This window comes from Seriola lalandi, unplaced genomic scaffold, assembly GCF_002814215.2.
Source record: "Seriola lalandi dorsalis isolate HSWRI2012SDOR001 ecotype SW California unplaced genomic scaffold, Sedor1 jcf7180002054616, whole genome shotgun sequence".
Taxonomy (NCBI): Eukaryota; Metazoa; Chordata; class Actinopteri; order Carangiformes; family Carangidae; genus Seriola; species Seriola lalandi.
In genome coordinates, this window is record NW_019525169.1 from 401,452 (window position 1) to 421,166 (window position 19,715).

General features: G+C 41.5%; 4 protein-coding genes across 4 annotated transcripts in view; 1 reads left to right on the plus strand and 3 right to left on the minus strand.

Moving 5' to 3' along the window:
• The first annotated feature begins 2,054 nt into the window (after positions 1–2,054).
• Positions 2,055–5,724, plus strand: LOC111665191 (leucine-rich repeat-containing protein 14). Its single transcript, XM_023420107.2, has 3 exons — positions 2,055–2,640; positions 2,836–3,666; positions 4,058–5,724. The coding sequence occupies exons 1-3, from the start codon at positions 2,363–2,365 to the stop codon at positions 4,623–4,625; spliced, it is 1,677 nt and encodes a 558-aa protein (XP_023275875.1). The 5' UTR covers positions 2,055–2,362; the 3' UTR covers positions 4,626–5,724.
• On the minus strand, positions 5,721–10,841 carry LOC111665189 (WD repeat-containing protein 97). Its single transcript, XM_023420102.2, has 17 exons — positions 10,149–10,841; positions 9,918–10,066; positions 9,606–9,842; positions 9,403–9,493; positions 9,170–9,302; positions 8,984–9,060; positions 8,811–8,898; positions 8,560–8,718; positions 8,125–8,271; positions 7,790–7,948; positions 7,524–7,709; positions 7,247–7,441; positions 7,039–7,160; positions 6,747–6,915; positions 6,249–6,418; positions 6,103–6,164; positions 5,721–6,010 (listed from the first exon to the last, which is right to left on the minus strand). Exons 1-17 carry the CDS (start codon positions 10,829–10,831, stop codon positions 5,829–5,831), a joined length of 3,009 nt encoding a protein of 1,002 aa, XP_023275870.2. The 5' UTR covers positions 10,832–10,841; the 3' UTR covers positions 5,721–5,828.
• A 583-nt stretch (positions 10,842–11,424) lies between these two features.
• On the minus strand, positions 11,425–12,218 carry LOC147818350 (uncharacterized). The gene is made up of 2 exons (XM_087177642.1): positions 12,132–12,218; positions 11,425–12,036 (listed from the first exon to the last, which is right to left on the minus strand). Exons 1-2 carry the CDS (start codon positions 12,216–12,218, stop codon positions 11,425–11,427), a joined length of 699 nt encoding a protein of 232 aa, XP_087033768.1.
• A 1,119-nt stretch (positions 12,219–13,337) lies between these two features.
• dync2i1 (dynein 2 intermediate chain 1) overlaps positions 13,338–19,715 on the minus strand; it is an 8,924-nt gene continuing 2,546 nt past the window's right edge. The window contains exons 6-22 of the mRNA XM_087177643.1: positions 19,436–19,532; positions 18,945–19,176; positions 18,651–18,753; positions 18,359–18,488; positions 18,138–18,249; positions 17,960–18,054; positions 17,714–17,843; positions 17,429–17,601; positions 16,856–17,018; positions 16,319–16,432; positions 16,124–16,185; positions 15,376–15,427; positions 15,210–15,270; positions 14,761–14,860; positions 14,510–14,641; positions 14,008–14,231; positions 13,338–13,916 (exon numbers count right to left, since the gene is read on the minus strand). Of these exons, the coding sequence (XP_087033769.1) occupies positions 13,745–13,916; positions 14,008–14,231; positions 14,510–14,641; positions 14,761–14,860; positions 15,210–15,270; positions 15,376–15,427; positions 16,124–16,185; positions 16,319–16,432; positions 16,856–17,018; positions 17,429–17,601; positions 17,714–17,843; positions 17,960–18,054; positions 18,138–18,249; positions 18,359–18,488; positions 18,651–18,753; positions 18,945–19,176; positions 19,436–19,532 (2,152 nt within the window). The 3' untranslated portion in view covers positions 13,338–13,744. The remainder of the gene's footprint in view (positions 13,917–14,007; positions 14,232–14,509; positions 14,642–14,760; positions 14,861–15,209; positions 15,271–15,375; positions 15,428–16,123; positions 16,186–16,318; positions 16,433–16,855; positions 17,019–17,428; positions 17,602–17,713; positions 17,844–17,959; positions 18,055–18,137; positions 18,250–18,358; positions 18,489–18,650; positions 18,754–18,944; positions 19,177–19,435; positions 19,533–19,715) is intronic.

Below are 19,715 nucleotides of genomic sequence, written 5' to 3' on the forward strand. Positions count from 1 at the left end.
TGTGTGTGTGTGTGTGTGTGTGTGTGTGCGTGTGTGCGTGTGTCGATGAGACATGTGGGAGTATTAATAGCAATGCCTACACCCGCTTTGAAATTAGTCCTTCAGCCTCTCTAAATAAAGAAAAGCGATTACATACACAAGCCAAGCATCAATTATAGCTAAAGCAGAAATGTAAAGCCTGAGTGAGCAGCGCAAAATCCCTCCCGTGATATGAATCCACCTATTAACATAATATTAATCATTATCATCATCAGACTCACCAGTCACAGACAAAAAAACACTTCTAATGTCAATGACTCACGAACTTGACCTGCTCAACAACAGAGAAGTATAACACCTGCTTCATGTGCAATTACAAACATCTGTCTTATCTGTTATTTTCGACAAGGAATATTAGGTTGACTGTGAATGTTCGTTTACATGTTTGTGTCTGTTTTTGTTGACAGGCAGGGGGGCAGCTGTAGAGTAGCGTCAGACAGTGTGATCCTTTAGCTCCATCTGGTGGTTTGTCCTCTTACACCCATTTTAGACATGCAAACCACAACGTGCGCATGTCATGCAACATATTTCTATTCTTCCTCGTAGCTTCTTTGCCTATTAGTTTATTTCACCAGAGCAATTCACTCAGTAGCAATACTGCTCTTCAGGGAGGGTTGGGTATGTATATAAACCATAGCATCTACAGGCACCTTTCAGGGCACTAAAGGACAGCTTATAACATAAATGAGATATTCAGCATAGCAACAGACAGTACCCAATAAGACATAAAATACAAATTAAGTTAGAATAAATATAATAGCATAAAATAAATATGATTGTATGGAATGCTAGCGCTGGATTCAAACAGAATTAGCAAGTTTGAAGTGTTGTGTTTTGAGGCGGGATTTGTTGTTTAAAGTACATTGTTTACACAGATTTGCAAGTCAGTGTGAATTTCTGTTTGGGTACAAGCCAGTTCCCCTTTTTCTTAGACTACTGTCTAGTGTGTCCCTCTACCCAGTGCCAAATGCATGCTGGGATTGTCTCCAGCAACCTGTGGTCTGAGAGAGTTAAATAACAGAAAATCTATTCTATTCCCTATGTAATGCTACCATTGCTATTGGCTTCAGAGCTTGTTCCACAGTCAGTCATAGTGAATAATCAGACTCATTGTCCCACTGGTTAGAACTTGGACATACTGTGTTCACATTTCCTGTTGGGCTGAGCCAAGCAGACGGTGCTGCATGGAGAGTGGGAGCATGCATGGTGCTGCCTTCTGGACAGGTGGAGGTAGAGCAGCACTGAATACCATCCACAGATGCCGTGAGGCTAAGAAGGTTCTTCTCTGCTTATTCCATATTCCAATCTCTAGTGTGATTAAGTCTTTTCTCTTCTCCCACTGAGTCAGTTAATAGAAATTAAACTGGAGATCATCTTGCAATGGGATCACACCGGCCACAAAGCCTGACACACATGTTGTTTTGACCCATGAATACTCAGTAGTTATTACTACATTATTATTATACAAAAAAATACAATATTTCTACTAAAACCCCCCCCAAAAAACGATTAATTCTTGTAACATTGCCTATGGCAGGATAAACAGAGCTAAAACAGAAGTCGATGAAGAGTCCAACTGTTTTCTGTCGATGTACATCAATGCTGAAGCTTACTGAAGGTTAAGTGTCTAGGGCTAAACTTGGCAGCACTGACAGTACTTCATCAACATGACTGATAGCCTTGCTAAAGTTGAACCCCACATTTGGGTTTTTACATAAGTCAAAAACATTTCCTAGTATCACTTCCTTAAATAGGTGTCTCGTTTAGAGATATAGCACCTGGTGTTCAGTAGCCTATAGTAAAACCCAATATGTACAGACTATTAATTGAACAGTACTGGGTGACAATAAAACTACATATTAAAGCCTTTAAGAAATATAACTGCACAAAATCAAAAATAAAAGAGCGCAAATATTATTTAAAAGTGCAAAAAGAGCAACTCTGTGCTTTACTTAGTACCGTCATGACGTCATGCCTTTACGTGCTTCGTCACAGGCGTGCGTCAGTCTAAATTGTAAACACTCCTGCTCCAGCTGCAGCTTCCTCACTGATAGTTTGTCGCGTTAGCTAACATGATGTGCCAGCGTTTTATATTTCACTCGTGAAAGGCTACCAGTCGTCGCTTCATAGGTTATTACTGTTAATAATCCGCTATCAGGTGGTGTTATAAATTCTTTTTTGGGGATTAACAAGACCGCGTCAAATTGAGTCTTTAAGCTAGTTTCAGCTAGCTTACTCTGTTCCTTTGCAGAGGACAAGACACAGAATTATTTCGGCTGCTATATATTTTTAATGGTAAAAGCTTACCTTGCTGTGCGCTGAAATGGTGTTTTCGTTGGTGAGCCTTTGTGCCAGGGGGGTGGTGAGTGACCACAGCTCTTCGCCTTGCTGGTTAAGGTGGGTGCCCAGGGAGCTGTTCAGACCGCTGCTGGAGGCCGCCTTCACCAGCTACAGACCGCTGGCTGTGGGTGAGCTGGTGCAGAGATGGCCTGAACGCACCCTGCGTGTAGGAGGGCGGAGGAAACAAGGGCAAACCGCGCCAAATCGACTCTGCATCCAGGCTTTATTACTTGCTGTTGTCAGAGGACTCTCGGACCAAAGGTGAGTATGTCATTATTGTGTCCAAAGTGTTTGGATCATGAACAAAGTAAAACTTAAAAAACAATAAATAAATAAAAAGTTATTATTTTTAAATGTACACTTATTTGACTTCTCTAAGACTTATGTACCCCATGTTTAGTTATCAATATTGCATGTAATAATAAGTAATATATCTGACCAATTCCTGTTTCTTAGATGTGCCCTGCAAATACTGGACCTCTGTGGGCTCCAAGGAGATGAAGGAGGGATGGGAGACCCAATGGGGGGCTGGTCTCTGACTGTAGCTCTCTGCACCATGGTTGTTCAGGCGAGAGCTGGAGCACAGAGGGCACTGAGGAGAGAAGGAGAGCGGGAGAGAAAAAGGTTCTCAGACCTGGAGAGAGAAAAGGATATAAAAAGAGAAAGGGGGCAGTGGAAGAGGGGAAAAGAACCCAATGGTGATGAGGTGAGCAACGACAGAGAGAGGTTGGAATTAATGGAAGATTTGGGTGAAGAGGAAATGATTAAGGGAGTCAGGAGGAGGATGGAGATAGAGAGGAAAAGAGACAGCACATTGGCAGGTTTAGCAGGCAGCAAAAAGGAAAATGAGGAAAGAGGAAGTGATGTGTTGGTGCATGTGAGAGCTGATCTCTTTGTCAATGCTCGATCTTGGGAGCGTGTTCGTGTGGCTCTCAGCACATCGGGACCTCTCAAGCTTCAGTGCAGGTACCTTCGTGTGGAGGAAATCTCTGTGTCAAGTATCAGGACTCTGCTAGACCTCCTGCCTCACCAGGGTCTCCTGGGCATTGATGTTCGCTACAGCAGCCTTGGGGTGGCTGGCTTTGCTGAGCTGCTGCCTTTGCTCTCCACCTTCCCTGCACTGAACTCCCTTCGGCTGCACTACTGTAACTTGGACTTTCGCCGAGACCACCCTGGACATGAGGAGGCACTGAGGGACATGTCACAAGGTTTGGCACAGTTACAGGAGCTGCGACGCCTCAGCCTCACTGCACTGCGCCTGCCAGGACAACTTCGGGTGCTGCTCAGGTTTGGCATGGATTCCTGTTTAACATGACCACTGCTCTGTAACTTAAGACTTCTCACATATTATCAAATTATATTTTTTCCTCTCAGAATAGTATCCAACAAGATTTAACAGATTCTCAGATTGCAAAGTAATTATTGTACAGTATTTTATATTTGTCCAACTTAGATTTATGAAATTGAAATGCAACATAATGATATTTAATGAAGTTGAAACGATTACTAAGTTTGTTATTAATAAATCTGACAAAAAATAATCAGCAACTGTTTTGATATGTGATTAATCAATTAATAAAACTCTTCCCCCATACTCTCTCCAACTAAACTACTACGTTGTACTACTTTGATTATGATTGAAGTAGTAAGTGTTTTGTCCTTCCCTCTTTTGTTACAGTTCACTGCCTCAACCTCTGGAGATCCTGGAGCTGCCATATTTGAGCCTGAGTCCAGCTGACCTTGCCTATCTGTCCTGCAGCCACCATGCTTCCACACTGCAGCAGCTTGATCTAAGTGAGAACCGTCTGGATGAAAACACCCTGCCGTCTATTCGCCGTTTCCTCTCCCAGGCTTCCGGCAGCCTGCAGCACCTCTCTTTAAGCGGCTGTGGCCTGACTGACAGCCTGCTGGGGCTCCTGCTGCCCTCCCTTGGAGGCTGCTGGGCCCTCAAGAGTTTGGCTTTGGCCCTGAACCCACTCTCCATTTCTGGCCTCACTGACCTGGTGAGGATGGCTGTGCGAATGCCGTCCCTCCGTCAGTTACTGTACCCCAACCCCCTTGAGGACTACCAGCCAGGCCTTCCTGACCTGCCCTCCAGCGCTCAGCTCTTAGACTGGCCTCTGGATGAAACCACAAACATCAACATGACCAGCAGCCAGCTCAACAGGGTGTTAATAGAAAGCGGACGCTCTGACCTCTTCCTGACCTGCGACCTGCTCAATTATGATAAAGATTTGGTGGACTAGAGCAAAAGTCAGGAGAAGAACACTGGTGCTTTTAAGTTCACTCACTAACATCCAAAAGCAATGTACCATCAAATTGTCATGCTAAATATGATGTAATGTTCTTTTATCTGTTTCTTATCTTTTTTTTTCTTTTCTTATCTTTTCTTTATGACCATGAGTGTTATGTGAAGGGTTTGATTATTCATTTATATTTTTTTTAAAGAGACAAATAACTGCAGGTAGCAAAACGGTAATGAAAAGAATACCAAACTCTTCAAAGGCCCAGTAATCACCAAACCAACAAGTTTGCTTTTGTTGGCAGCATGAATGTGATCATCAGATCAATCAGAAGAAAACACTAATTTTGAAAATGTAAATATTGGCCTTATGGCAGAGCTAGGGATGAGGCTTGTTCTCCCTGGGATGTAGGAATGTACAGTTTTAAAGATTTGTTCGACAAATGTACAGGTGGAGGTGAGGAACTATAACATGATTCAGTTAAAAGGTGCTATACTACGAACAAGTTCACTGGTTGGCTGCATTGTTGTGTATAAGTCGCTGCTGGTTTGGTACCAAAAATGAATTCTTACTCTATAATCAGGTAACCAGGATGCTTTTTGATACAAAGATTAACATCTGCCTGGTCCAGTTGTACAGCTTATGTGTCCCTGTGCCTTTACATCAGTCACTTTCTTTATATAAGGCGCAGATCCAAATATCTGATCAGCTCACCCACTACATGTGCATGCTGCAAATCAACAACCAATGCTGAAGTGGCCAACTTTATAGTATGTGTTTCGTAAGTGTTTGAATAACTTTCCTTAAATGGGAAATTAATGTATCTGCAATATATTTAGGTTTATTTGAATTTTTGTACCAATAACTTTTTTTCATTAAGTAATGTACTCTTACATTTGTCCTGTTTTATTCTACATATTTGTCATACAATCGTTCCTACAATATCTGTTTTCAAATCTTCAAGATTGTGCTTTTTGTATTCAGTCATGATTGTATATTCAAAAAGTATCAGCGTTATCAGGAAATGAATGAACCAAATCACCTTTGTACCACATGAATGCATTTACATACTGTAAGCTGCAGAATAAATCAGTCAAAGCAGTTCCAAGAGTCGTTTAATTATTGAAAATGATGAACATCTTTTCAAAATAATGTTTGTTACATGTCTCACCGGGTGTTAATGGTAATGTTACAGACTAAGAGGCATCATCTGTAGTAGTCTACGTACGACTGCTCAAGAATAAAGTAGCGGCGAGGTAAGATCTTATGCCAGTCCTCGTCTGAGTAGGTGTGGAAGGGGCTCAGGGTGACCCGAGATATTGGGAAAGAGATGAAAATGGGACAGTGCATCAGGAAAGGACGGTTTCGCAGGGGAGGTAGAATTATTCCTGTTTGATAAGAACACAGGCATAAAAATAAAAAAAACATTCATTTTTAAAAATCAAACAGTTACATTTTAAGCAGAAGACTGAAATGTTACCTGGCGGCTTGCGTATCCTGGACATGCTGTAAGTCTCTCCTAGACGAATGATTGGTTGAGAACTGCCACACAGACAGAGAAGTAAAAATATTTAGCAATCTACCATAATCAGACAAAACTAGCATATGTGCATGACCTCCACATACCAGTCATTTAGTGGCACAAGTACAGTGTTTTTGTGACCAGGTGCAACACATCGAGCCTTTCTGTGCTCCTCTTTTTGGACGAAACAGAAATAATTCAGCACATCCATCACGCTGGAGGATGGCAGATTCCGCTTTTCCACACTCCTGAGGCACTGATACCTGTTGTGATCCTGGTGGCATGGGAAGAGAGAGGGAAAGCAGTTAATCACTTACAGTAGCGAGCCAAAACCAGCCATGTCAGTCAACAAGACTGTGACAAGCTCGCATGTACTCCTATTTAGAGGAGTTAAGGTCAAAGTAAAGGACATTAGAAGCAAGCGGAGAGCTGATTCACAGAGGGGGAGCCTCTCGGTTTTCAAACACCTGTTCTGCCCTTTTGTCACACTTAAAAATACTCCAATGGTGTTAATGATTAGGAAAAACGTATATTTTTTTCTTTATGTAAAACAAAATATAAGTAAGGGAAATTAAGAGTTGAATAAAACATGTTTGTGTTACTTTGTATTTGGAGATCCATAAGTCCAGCCAACCATCTGCTCTGTCGTGGAGGCTCTTCCAGATGTCAGATTTGTCCTGCAGCTCCGAGCCCCAGCTCTCCAACTCTGGCCACAGCCACTGCTCAGCCTCATCTACACCTAATGTAATCAGCATTGGCAGCACTGTTTTCCTATTGACAGAACAAGAGGCCTATAAAAACTTTCAGTCATTTGAAAAAGTTTAGATGACATTTGACACACTGAACTGAAAAGGAAAAATGGTAAGTAAGTAAAGTTTGTTATTTTGGACTCACCGGAGGAGCAGTTTTTTAAAGGCCAGAAGAGTGAGAAGCTTTTTCACGAGGTCGTAACTGGCAGATTTCAGACGCAGCAACAGATTCAACATTTCAACAAGCACCGACCGCTCCAAAGGTGACTGAAAAACACGTATAAAAATTGGTCACAACCTCACGGCGCATTTCTTAAAATGCAGTGACAATCTCGATACTGGGCATACAGTACCATTTGTGGTCTCACAAATTTAGGCACTGAGTTAATGAGGCCTTGGTAAAGCTTGTCTGTATTCTGTAAGAGTCCCTGGCTGTGCAGGGCCTTCAGTGAAGCGAGGATCTTCATTTTGGACGGAATGCTGCAGGTGTTTAGATAGACCAGCAGTTGCAAGGAGAAGTCCTCTGGAGACAGGGTGCTTGGGATACTCTGCACACAAACACACACTCATCAAGACCAAAACCTGGACCAACTTACATTGTGCATCGCAGAGATCTTTGTAATAGGCTACCTTTTTATCGGGGATCAAGTCTCTAAACCAGCATGCGTCCTCAAACTGTTTGAGGAATGACGGCAACTCAGGGGTGGGTGGACGCGGTGTTGGGGTCTTTGGACGAGGACGAGGAGGAGGAGGAGGAGGAGGTGGAGCATGAAATTTGGGTTTGGGTTTCTCTATTGGAGGAATGATCTCTGGAGGCTACGGGGACAAGTAACAAACAAATGAGAGCTGCTGTTCTTATGCCATGTGTTCTTGTGTCCTGCGTAATATGCTCTTACCTCTTCATCCTTCTTCACAATGATCGGTTTCTTGGGTTTCTTGGGTTTCTCGGGTTTCTTGGGTTTCTCGGGTTTCTTGGGTACGACTCTCTCAACAGACCGTGGCTTGACTTCCATCACGGTCTTTGGTTTAGAGGTTGCTGCTGGAGCCTTTTTCTCCTGCAGTTGCACACATTTATTTCTGGACAATACAAGACTGCACATGATAGTAAACAAGGAAAACCAAATAAAGTCTATTAAAACTGTAAATTCTACTGCAAATCTCTAACTCCCTCAGTCAATTTAAAACATAAATCCAGGGTGAACAAGAGCAAGGATTTGCTCATCATGCTAACCGTCTTTTTCTCCACAATCACAGGGATGATCAATTTAGTTTCAGGGCGGACGTCCTCTTTTAAGGGAGGAGGGTTACAGGGCTTGTTGTATTTTGGTTCAGGAAGAAATGAAAATGTATCTGAGTCGGAGGTGTCCTCCAAATCAATCTGAAAATACAAGCATAACACTATCAATGATGATATAGCAGTTCTTTGTACCGAATGAAATGCGCAAAACATTCAAATAAAACATTATTTCTGAAAGCTGCGTCTTATAATAAAAAAAAGTGTCTTATAATATCTTTAAGCTGATACACATAGAACTAGCTTCAGACTGTTGCTTCTTATTAAAGGGAAGCTGAAAGGTGATTGTTTATGATTTTTCTTTTTGCCAAGTCAGTATATTCTAGAAAATTCGGAAAAGAAGCAGGAAAAATAAGTGGGAGAAGTAGAAACCTTAATATTGTGGGGTAGGCCATATATTATTTTCATGTAGCGGTCAAAAGCCTCTTTCCTGGTTTGCACTGTACTGGGAGGTTTTTCTTTTTTGCACTTCACTGTGCCTTGTAGGAGTGCAGAAAGGTCCTTGTTTAAGGTCAGTAATGTCTCATACCCCTGGAACAAGACAGATGGAAAAAATATCTGACACCTATTTTTCAGCCTTCTTTTGACATTCACTGTCTCAAATTCTACCATTCCAGACTCACCCTCTGTCTCCACATGTCTTCGGCCAGTAATTGATTGGTGGCAACTGCCTTTGATCCCTCTTCCACGTTTTCGGCAGTGTGATCAGTCCTGTTGGCACCGATATTGTTCGTAGCTTATTAGGTCATTATTTTGGATTCTATTCTTTTTATTATATAATATGAATACATCTTACTTTCTTTTGATGCACTTTTCTTTGTCCTCATTGATAGGCTTATCAGGAAGACGCTCAGCACAATAAGTATAAAAGAGCTGTGAAAGAAAAATGGGAATAAAGAAATGTTTTGCAGCTTTGGTTAAAAAAATATCCCAATCATTCACACATCCCTCAGCCACACTGGTGTGCGAGCTGACTAGTTACCATTTGTTGGTATTTGTCTGGCATGAATTTTGCACAGTTCATTCTGTACAGGTCTCCTCTGATGCCCAGGAACAGATCCCCTCCAGACCCGCTGTAAGCCAGACACTCAGGCACCGTGTTGAGCTGGAGTGTCCTGGTGGGGTGACAGATACATAAAGACATACATTACTGCATTACTGTATGCTTTTCTCATCTGACATGCAAAGGATTAGTGAAATGTAACGAATTCTAACCTGATGAGGTGATTCTCCTCATTCCAGATATGCACTGTCCCATCTAAACTGCTGGAAACAAACACCTCCAGATCAGGACACACGCACAGACCTGCAAGAAAACTGAACAAACATCCAGTCACTCACACACATACAGACATTCACAAACAATTAACAAACAAACAAATAATCCATTTATTATGGACACATGTTTTCTCTGTGACCTGTGAAGTGGTCTAAATGTCCTTCTCTGGGTGGCTGACTGGTCTGGCTCTGGTTGAGCAGGTTAAAGTGCATCAGACTGTAGGTGCCACTGTTGGGCTCTTGAAAGGTTAGAGCCAGCCGAGGCCCCAGTGCTGCCATGTAGACTTGAGTTTGGCCACAGTACAGCCTCAGCTGTTGGCTGACACACTCCTGGGCGTAGGGGTTCACCCTCCACACCACCACTGACAAGTCCTCACCTAAAGGATTGGGGTAAAGTGGTTAAATCATCACTGACAAGCATAAAAAGGCAATGAAGGTACACTGGAAAATACCTGTGGAGAGAAGACAGCCATCCTCAGGATACACTTGTAGTGCAGTGACCTTTTGGCCACTGTGTGCTGACGTCCTGTACAAGACCTTCCCATAATCCAGTGTTAAAACAGTCACACAACCTCCATTATGGCCAAGTATGATCAAAAACCTGTCTCAAACACAGAAGTACGATCACATATATGTTGCTATTTGACACCATAGATTATTTGCTTTGAAATGAAAATGCTCACCTATTTTTGGCATCATTAAGAGTTGCCTTGTTCCTGTAACTGCACCCCCTTCTCTCCTGTAAACTCCTCCACTCCTCTAAAGCTGTCTGGGTTTCAGCAACATAACTGTAGAGTACAAGGCAGCAGGGCAGGCCAGGGATGGGCAGATTCTGGGCATCATTCCCTGTCACATGGCCCTGCTGCTGCCAGGGCCCCTGGCCTCTCCCTTTCCACTCCTTCATCAAAGTGATTGGATTAGTGAGCGTGTTGGCTTGGATCACTGTACCTGCCTCAGTTAGGGCCAACAGAATCTCTTTGTGCAGGCAGTAGTCAGCACACAAAATCCTCCGCTTTGCCTTGAAAGAAGTCAACACTGCTCCTGTTTCTGCAGCCACCAGAGTGACATCACTGTCCCCGCTGACACAGAGCACTCTTTTAGGGTAAGGAGCAGGGAAAGGTGAGACTAGGATTTGTCTCAGTGATGCTCCTTCATCCTCTTTGAGTTTACAGTGGAGGTTGTACAGGTTTCTTCGGGTCCAGAGGTGCACTCCTTGGTGAGAGAAGGAAAAGAACGCATCTCCCTTTCTAGTGCCTCCCACGCACAAAAGAGGGGTTTTCGGTTCTGTGTGGACACACTCAATCACATCACCCTCTTCCACATTCCAGCAACGGATTGTACAATCTACAGAGGCTGATAACAGCATGTGTAGTTCAGAGCAGTAGAACAGTGAATTCACCACATCTGGAAACAGAAATAAACAGAGCAGATATGATTCAACAAGTAGTTCAATCATTAATAGAGAGGGCATGGAAATATGGAGTTCTTCAGTCATAGATTTACCATTATGTCCTACAAAAGCCACACGCAGCTCCCAGTCTGGATCCCACACTCTAATGGACTCTTTGGATGCAATGATCAAACAGTCCAGTTGAGAGCAGTACACCATTGCAGTGATATCGCTGTAAAACGTGACTTGTTAATGTTAAAGCGCCAAAATATATATTCATATTCAATTCAAATTCAGTCTAAAAGGTGTCACCCTCCACCATTTCATTAGGTACACCTTTGAAAATGTATTGCATTTTAATATGTCTGCTCAGAAAAGTGTAAATTCAATTATATGTTCATTACTGAAGTCTCAGTTAAAGATGGTGTACTGGATTATATTATATTTTTGTCTTCCCTATTTACAGACTTGTAAGTGTCAAAATTACTATGATCATTATAGCCATCATAATTGTAGAAAACTGTTGTATTGGACTCCATTAGACGGTACAGGTGTACTTAATAAAGTAGCTAGTGAGTGTATAGAACATGCAGCCATACACACCATGAGCAGAGATCGCTCTTGTGCTCCAAAACCTTTCCAACGTCCAAGTCAACCACTGTCACGATCCGCCCACACACAACGAAGGCCTTGTGGGGCCTGTCAGATCGTGGGGGTGCCAATGCCATGTGACTGAATGTACTGTTCTGCAGCCCCTCCTGTATCTTCACCTTACACCTCATGAGCCTCACCGACCACACACACACATTCCCCACACCTGCAGTCACCAACTCTGTGGAGTGCTCTGCAGGCTGACACACACGTATGTCCAGGGCATCACGAGCAGCGTCAAGGGGCCGTAACTCATGGTCAAGAAGCGTGAAGATGGGACCTGGGCCCCAACCTATCAGACAGCCAGAGATCTTTGTCGCTGTGAGGCCCATGAAAAAGTGGTTTACTGAGGAACTCTGCTTGTGGCCATCAGCTGCATAAAGACAGACTGTGTTGTCTGAATGCAAGCTAATGAATGCTGCAGCAGCCTCAGAATACATCATGAAACGCACAGGACTGTCACAGGAGAAATGCTGTATGCAATGAAGACCGTGAGTGAACTCATGCTTGTTGCTCTCGGAGTGTATCACCTAGAGAGACAAAGCAAGGGCATATAAAGCGTGTGTAAGGCATCTAATAGGGCACATAACAGGTCAGCAACCTATCACTCAAAGACACAGCCTACCTTGCCAGTATCTTCCTTCACATTCTGCTTGAAGAAATTCTGCTTTCCAAGTGTTGTTGTTGTGCTCCCGTCTCCTCGGGCCACCATCTCCACCAGTTTCTACACAGGACTCTGCTACATCCAATGACCTTCTGCTTTTAACAGTAAAAATCTCTTCGGTGGTGAGTATGTGACATTTACTTGTAAAGAAAAAAAAATCCAATCAATTTTATGTGAATGTATGATGGTGTTTCAGTGGGTTTTTTTTCTTGTCTGCTTTAAAACGTTCTTTAAAAGTATTAAAACAAATCACAAATGATCTCAGCTGATTTATAATTTACTGCTTTTTCACTGTTATTTGACGTTTTAGACCAAGCAGCATCGATTAATCTAGAAAGTAATCTGACGACTAATCAATAATGAAAATAATTCTTAGCTGCAGCCCAACATGGTTTCAAGTCAGACAAACAAAAGAGCAAACGAAAATGAGTCATTAGGCTATTTATCTACATATTCTCACTTTGTTTTAGGTCCTCTATAAAGCTGAAGATCTAAAGGGTTAGTTATCAACCTAAAGGGTGGATAAATTATGTTAAAGTTTGCGTTTACCTTCCACGAACCTGTAGTTATGTATTCCGGATGAAGAAGTGGCCTTTAATCTATAATATGTGATGTTACTTTTGATGTAAAAATTGAGCTAGCAACTAGCAACTGAACTAGCATAAGTCTGCTAAAAGTTACTTTGTTTTTTCAGTTTTTTTAAGAGCTCAGTCCTCGTTGCTAGGTAACGAGTTGCCCGGCTACATCAATGGCTGCATGTCGCACAACCAGCAAAATAGTCTCTCAGGAAAAGAGCTATATACTTCATTCTATTTTTTTTATTTTCTGTTAAAGAAATAGAAAAGTGTCCCTGTAATTAAAGGCTGTAGCTGTTGTTAACTTTTAAGAGGAAATAGACAATGCATTTCCTTTAATTATAATTTACAATAAATATAACTGAATAGTTGTAAATAAATTCAATTTAAAATTTTGAAATAATTAAAAGTTCTTTTTTTTTTCTGGGGCAGGAAGGACTAATGTAAAAGTCTTGGCTATAGCCCTGGCTAAACATATTGTACTTAAGCTTGGGTTAGGCAGGTGGTTTAAAAAATACTTGATAATAAACAATGTGTTATGAACTTTAACTACATAAAAATTAAACCATGCCATAGCATTAAATGACACTACTAAAGATTTACATAGTTTACTGTACAAAAGTTAAAGTCATTACCACCATACAAATATTTCATCAGTCAAAGAGTATAAATATTTACATCAACAAAATTTTACATTATATGTTTTCTTATAACATTTTATGGAGGATATTAAATGAACCGTGGCCCCTATATAGGATCTTTGGTATTCAGCCACATTCCTCTTATTGCTATGTTAATGTGAAAATTTTAGCCATGTGTCATCAGTTTCAGAAGAAAAACCTAACACATATCAAATTTAATTATGACATATACTATACAAATAGACAGAAAACAGATCTATAAATTGATCTTTGCTCTTCAGGAGTTTAAAAATGCAGCAAATCATCAGTCTAAATGCAGTCATTTCAGACTAAATGCAGCCATTTCAGATGCAGCAATTCAGAAGCCTTCAGTCATCATACTCTCCAACTTCTCCTCTTCTGCAGGAACGGGCACGGTAAAATTTCTTGTGAAATAGTGCATTTCTATTTTTCCTGACTCATGCACCAGGGCTATTCCTGAATATGTGTTTTGTTGTCCTGAGTCTCCAAACACGGCCATGGCTGTCACTCTGAAAACAGGAAACACACCTGATATTGACACATAATATGACAAATATAAAATTACTCGTACAGTCATCAGTCATGTCTGTCTGGTATTACCTATCCGCAGACATCCTCTCAGTGACCACAGGCTCTGTGTCATTTTTCATCAGGTCCCATATGTGGAGGTTAGAGACTGCATCAAGAACACAGAAGACTGTCGGCCTGGTTTGGGTCCACTGCAGTGAGACCACCGCTTCACCTGCTGTACTGTTCTTCCACTCTGCCACAGGCTGTTCATGGCTGACTGCATGCAGCCTGATGCTGCCATCCGTACAACCCACCTGGAAAAAGGGCAGAGGAAAAGAAGGCACCTACATATTTTCAAGGCTACAGTATGAATCTGGGCTTTAGAGGCAGATTATATTACCTTTGGACAGAGCCATGCTAGACGTTTCCCCCTGTTCCCAGTTTTTATGCTAAGCTGAGGTAGCTTCTGGCTGTAGCTTTATATTTAGTGAACAGACAAAATATAAATCTTCCCATCTAACTCTTTACAAGAAAGAAGTGTATTTCCCAAAATACTGAACTATTCCTTTAAGTTCAAGAACTGCACTCTCACCAAGAACAAGTTTTGTCTGAAGGGAGAAAAGTGGATTGAGCTGACATCAACAGGTCGAACTCCAGCCCCCTGAAACCTGTAAAACTTTGGAGGAGCCTTCAAACCATGACTCGTTCCATGACTGACCAGACCCTAGGACAGAAATGACATTGGTATACTGTCACAATATTAAACAGACGATCATTTTCTGAATATTTTGGGAGGGTTTACTTGAAAATACATTATTCAATGGCAATCAAGACTATGCTCACCATATTGGTGCCAATAAAGAAATGATTGGAGTCAGTTGGAAGAAACTTTAAATGAAGAGTCTGTAATGGCCCGGTCTTCACTGCATCTCGTGGTGACACCCTGAGAGGCAGACAGAGCAAGAGAGGGGGAAATGACAAAACCAGATGTCAAAGGTTACAACATTGTGCAACATTAGAATACGACACTGCATCACATTCACTCTGCACATACAGTGTAAAGTGAATGGGAAAGTGGTCTCAGACTTCTGGACCCGACTGTATAGCACTGCAGATACAGTATGTCGCCATGAAATGTTGAGGTGAAGAAACAACAGCCCAGAGTACATAACAAACAAGATCGTATGACTACGACAGAGCAGCTGTGTTCCACTGGGCAAAGACATTGTGGAGTATTTTGAGCCCAGTGGCTGGCAGTGACAGATGCATCACAAGCTATTTATCAATCTCACCTCTCAGCAGTGCGTAGGGAAGAGCTGTGAAGCAACTTTATTTTGCCCCCAGGCCTGAGCCCTGTAAGAGTGAAAGAGAAAGGTTGAGGCTAGTACCACATGTGTGAGAAAGATGAGTATGTCCATGGAAAAAGAAGATACATGTTTTAAAACATGAGTGTGTTACCTAGATCTGTTGGAGAGCCTGCCTCGTTGGCTTTTGGGAGTTCCACTACCACCTACAGGGCACAGACAGAAAATCATGCAAGTCCATCATGGAATATCTTTGTTGTTTATGGCGAGCTATTTGTATCACTAATCACAAACATGCAAAATTAGCCTTCACCTGTTCCTTTTTGCAACTCTTTCATATGCAGACAAATATTGGTGTATTACTTTGATACTACGGTTGAACGATATGCAAAGAAAAAATCATATACATATACATATTTTGGCAGATATTACAATTGTGATATCAGTATTTTTTGCTGGGGCTTGTACCAAACAAGCATGCTCCCTTACATCTGGAGAACATGATTTGTAGGCCGTGGGGCATCTCTGTAACGCCACAATTCTTCATTTATGGTATGTTGTGATACATCTTACCTTTATCAAAAAAATAAAAAATTACTTGCAATTGACATCTGAGATAAAAACATCAGAGTGATGTCACACTGAATCTACAAATGTGTGTATCACATCTGCGTTTTCAGTTATGACCCAGAGAAGGAGGGCAGATTTTGACACAAATCAGTGGGTCAAACTACAATTAACTAATTAACTTTCGTTTCTGTATGCATCTGCCCCTTTCACCTCAGGCAGTATCTTTGGTTCACCTGTCTCACCCCAGGGCCCACCCGTAAAACTCTTCTGCCAGTTTGAAAATCTTTGGTGTAAAGAAAAATGTGTAGCATCCACTTTGTTGGCCAACCTACCCAGAAATTTAAAACCCCGCTTTCATCCAGAGAAGCCAACTGGAATGACAATCCTGATGACTCTGGATTATGAAACAGAGTAACACTTAATGAAACATAAAGCCAACTGAGAGTGGCTAAAACATATGTCACATTTATAAAATGATATGCAAGATCTTAAATCAATGTGTTAACCATTGCTATACCATTCCATACCTTCCTCAGATGCCAACAGGGGGACATCTGGCCTCAGCCCCCCCGCTACAGTGGAAGGGACAACTTCTACAGACGTCACAGATGAGAAATGGCCTGAGCCGCCCATTACTGCATCTGCGTTGACAAGGTGACAAAAGAGAGCATATCAGCACACACTGAATCATGACTGCTGTTACATAAGAAAACAGACTCTGAACCTTAAGTGTGAGAAAGGGCAGACACAATCCTGAATGCCAATGCACAGTAAATAAGGATCTTTGCTATATATTGCCTGCTGACATTCCTTTTCTTGGGACTGCAGTGCGAAGAGCAAAACACACAACAACAAAGATGACTGAGTGAAAGATCAAGGGGTTTTATATTCTCAAAATAAAGGCAGACGAGAAAACACGTGCTTGGTGTAAGGTTGCGGATGTTGATATGACCAATGACGTGGTATATTTTCAGGGAAATCAACACCTTCATTGTATAAGGGCAAATATTTGAGTATACTGGAACAGACAGGAAGACAGACATCGATGGTATTATATATTATACCGGTGGAGAAGGTAGGCTGTCTGAAGGTCCACTCATCCTCCCCTATCTTCAGGCGGTAGTGATTACCAGCATGCTCCCTCAGGTCCCACAGCAGCACAGAGCCAACTGATGTGCCTGCAAACACCAATATGGCCTTTCCAGGGCTGAAACAGCAACACTGCACCTGTGACAGAGAAGGGGTTACTACCATTGGTTTCGGTGCATATTGTCTTTTAAGACTGACCTTTTTGGGATAATTATATCATGAAATATGGAGGATTACACAGCAATTTTGATTGTAACAGTTATTTTTGGCTGGCAAGCAGAGCAATAAGGCCTGCTGAATAATGTTTAGTGTGACTGTGGTGAAATTGTCAACTTTCCAATAACTGAATTAAAAACTTAATGGAACCTTTTTTTGTGCCTCAACAAAATGTAGATTTCCAGTCAATACAATACACAAGTATTTATTTCCTCATTACCAGTAAGGTAATGAGGAAATAAAAAATTGTCTATTATTGTCAAGTGATTTTATTTATTAGCTTTATTACATTTAACTTTGCTACAACCGAAAAAGGAACAAGAAAACGTCACCTCAGATTCGTAGACAAGGATCTTCTGAGGTCTGGATGGCTCCCAGATGTTCCAGATGCAGATGATGGTGAAGCTGTCAAGACGCACAGCGCTGGGCTTAGTTGTAGGCGTGTGGACTGACATCATGGTGTGTCTCTGGACCTGAGAGAAGTGCACCAGGCTGATGTGGCGACCTGCGATTGACAACAGGAAGGAGCACTAGGTACGATTAACAAGTAACAACTAATAAAATACAGTACTGATGAGAATATAGTGGTTTGGGACTTCTCTGGTTTTAGCGTGTACCATAAAGAAAAGGCAACTTAGTGTTGAGCTGTAAACTTCCATCGCTGAAAGACAGTGTGTCTGTTTGAGTCCTCAACTTCTGCCGGGATTTTCTCTCCGCTTGAACCTCTTCCAACAGGACAACCATGACCTTGATTCAGTCATTACACAAAACAGGAGTCAGTAAAGTGTAGCAGACACACATAATAAATCTTAATACAGGGAGTAAAGAACTGTAGCATTGTTGTGTATGTGTAAAAAGAAAACCTGTGAGGCTGAGTGCAGGAATGCTGTGAGACGCTGGGAATCAAAGTTCATCTCATTCATGTTTTTTTCTCGCGCTTCCTGAGAGAGGTTTGGATCTGTAAAAGCGTGGTAAACAACTTTATTGAACTCTAGATGTAAACTCTGAGTGCATCAGAGGATTGTCTTGGTGTTTCCTCACCTCCACAGGCTCCATTGTGCTCTGGAGGATGCTGCGTCCACTTCTCACACACTTCTATCTCGTCTGTTTGAATGTCTCGATCTGCATTATCCTCATTACACTGAACATAAGCCTGTCAGGGAAAATGTTCTAACATATTATTTAGACATAGGCTAATCCTAATGGAATATTGGTTACAGGTATCTGTGTAAAGAAACACAAACAACAGAATAAATCCAAACCTGTTTGGTATTTGCAGTTCCAAACGTTCTAATATACATGTCATATTCATTGACGGGAGGCAGATCCAAAAGGGAGAATGTCATTGAGAAATCCAGATCAATTAAGCGAAGGAGCTCTGTGCTGCGTTTCCTGTAAACAGAAGAGATTGAAGGTACAATTGAATGTATGCTATGCTATGGGCTTGGTAAAAGTGTCCCAAGTCAGAAAAAGGGTTTACAATACTGATTCCTCCAGAGGTATCCAGCCACATTACAATGATCCATTTTCCATTCAACAGTAAAGTTAACTTACTTTTGTTTTGTGGCAACTTTCTTGCTCACTTCGCGCTGTTTTGCTGCAACAAAGTCAATAAACCTCCCACGTGAAGAGGCTCGACTCTGGTTCTTCTCAGATCCTATAAAGAGAGCAGCAAGAAAATATCATAACCCTTATAATTTTGCACAAAATTCCTCAGGGTTGAGCAAGTGTCTTCCAATCAGACACGACACAAAATATGGATAGACTTTAACATGGGATAATAACAAGTCCAAGAGTTAAAAGATGTCTCTCAGGAAAAACAAGAACAAGAACAAAGTAGAATCGTACCTCTGGACCGTTTAGGCGTGTCTTCCTCTCCTCTGCTCATACTTTGTCTGGACTGAGTTGTTCCAACTCTCTCATTCTCCTCATTCATTGCTCTCTGAATGGCTTCTATCTCCTTTCTCTTTTGTGTCATAGGTTCCTCTCTTTCCTCTCCCACTTGTGGAAACTCCGGCTCCTTCTCATCATCACCTTCATTTTCACTCTGATCCAGCTCCTCAAAATCTTCCTCATAGTCCTTTGAATAGAGAAACAACATCCATCTCCCCTTTCAAACTTCACATCTTATAAGAATGAAAATGGATGCACTTGTGAAAGCTCTGAATACTCACCAGTTTCTTAAAATGTAAATCGATTACAGCATGCAAAAGTAACACAGAAATAAGTAAATAAATGTAAAAGTAAACAAAAATTTAAACATAAGAAAGCTGAAAAACAACAGAATTTGTTTCTACAGAATGTAGCCTATTTCATAATTAGAATGCTGTGTTTTTTACCTCAAAATCATCCTCATATTCCTGGTCAACTAAATCTTCATTGTTGACAACCTGGAGATGTGATAAAAAAAATTTTTTTAAAATGAAGTAGGAGATACTTTAAATACTTTCAGTAAAGCATGCAGAAACTCCTTCGGATGATGTTGCACTCATGAAGCGGAAGCTGAAAGTAAGAAGAAAAAGACTGCACACAATACAGTAAGAAGTACAGACAGTAGGTGACTCTCAGCCCAAACAGAGGGACACATTCCCCAGTGACAACAACCAGAAAAAAAGAGAA

Bases quoted from the DNA above. Each gene is read 5' to 3' on its own strand.
- LOC111665189 (XM_023420102.2), bottom strand. From the start codon at position 10,831: ATGCTGTTATCAGCCTCTGTAGATTGTACAATCCGTTGCTGGAATGTG. The intron at 9,061-9,169 runs GTAACTAGTCAG...TTTCTTTCACAG, and splicing joins CAGACAAATACCAACAAATG to CTCTTTTATACTTATTGTGC. The intron at 8,272-8,559 runs GTTTCTACTTCT...TTGTATTTTCAG, and splicing joins GCCTACCCCACAATATTAAG to ATTGATTTGGAGGACACCTC.
- LOC147818350 (XM_087177642.1), bottom strand. From the start codon at position 12,218: ATGGTGGCCCGAGGAGACGGGAGCACAACAACAACACTTGGAAAGCAG. The intron at 12,037-12,131 runs GTAGGCTGTGTC...TTGTCTCTCTAG, and splicing joins TGAAGGAAGATACTGGCAAG to GTGATACACTCCGAGAGCAA.
- LOC111665191 (XM_023420107.2), top strand. From the start codon at position 2,363: ATGGTGTTTTCGTTGGTGAGCCTTTGTGCCAGGGGGGTGGTGAGTGAC. The intron at 2,641-2,835 runs GTGAGTATGTCA...CCTGTTTCTTAG, and splicing joins AGAGGACTCTCGGACCAAAG to ATGTGCCCTGCAAATACTGG. The intron at 3,667-4,057 runs GTTTGGCATGGA...CTTTTGTTACAG, and splicing joins CAACTTCGGGTGCTGCTCAG to TTCACTGCCTCAACCTCTGG.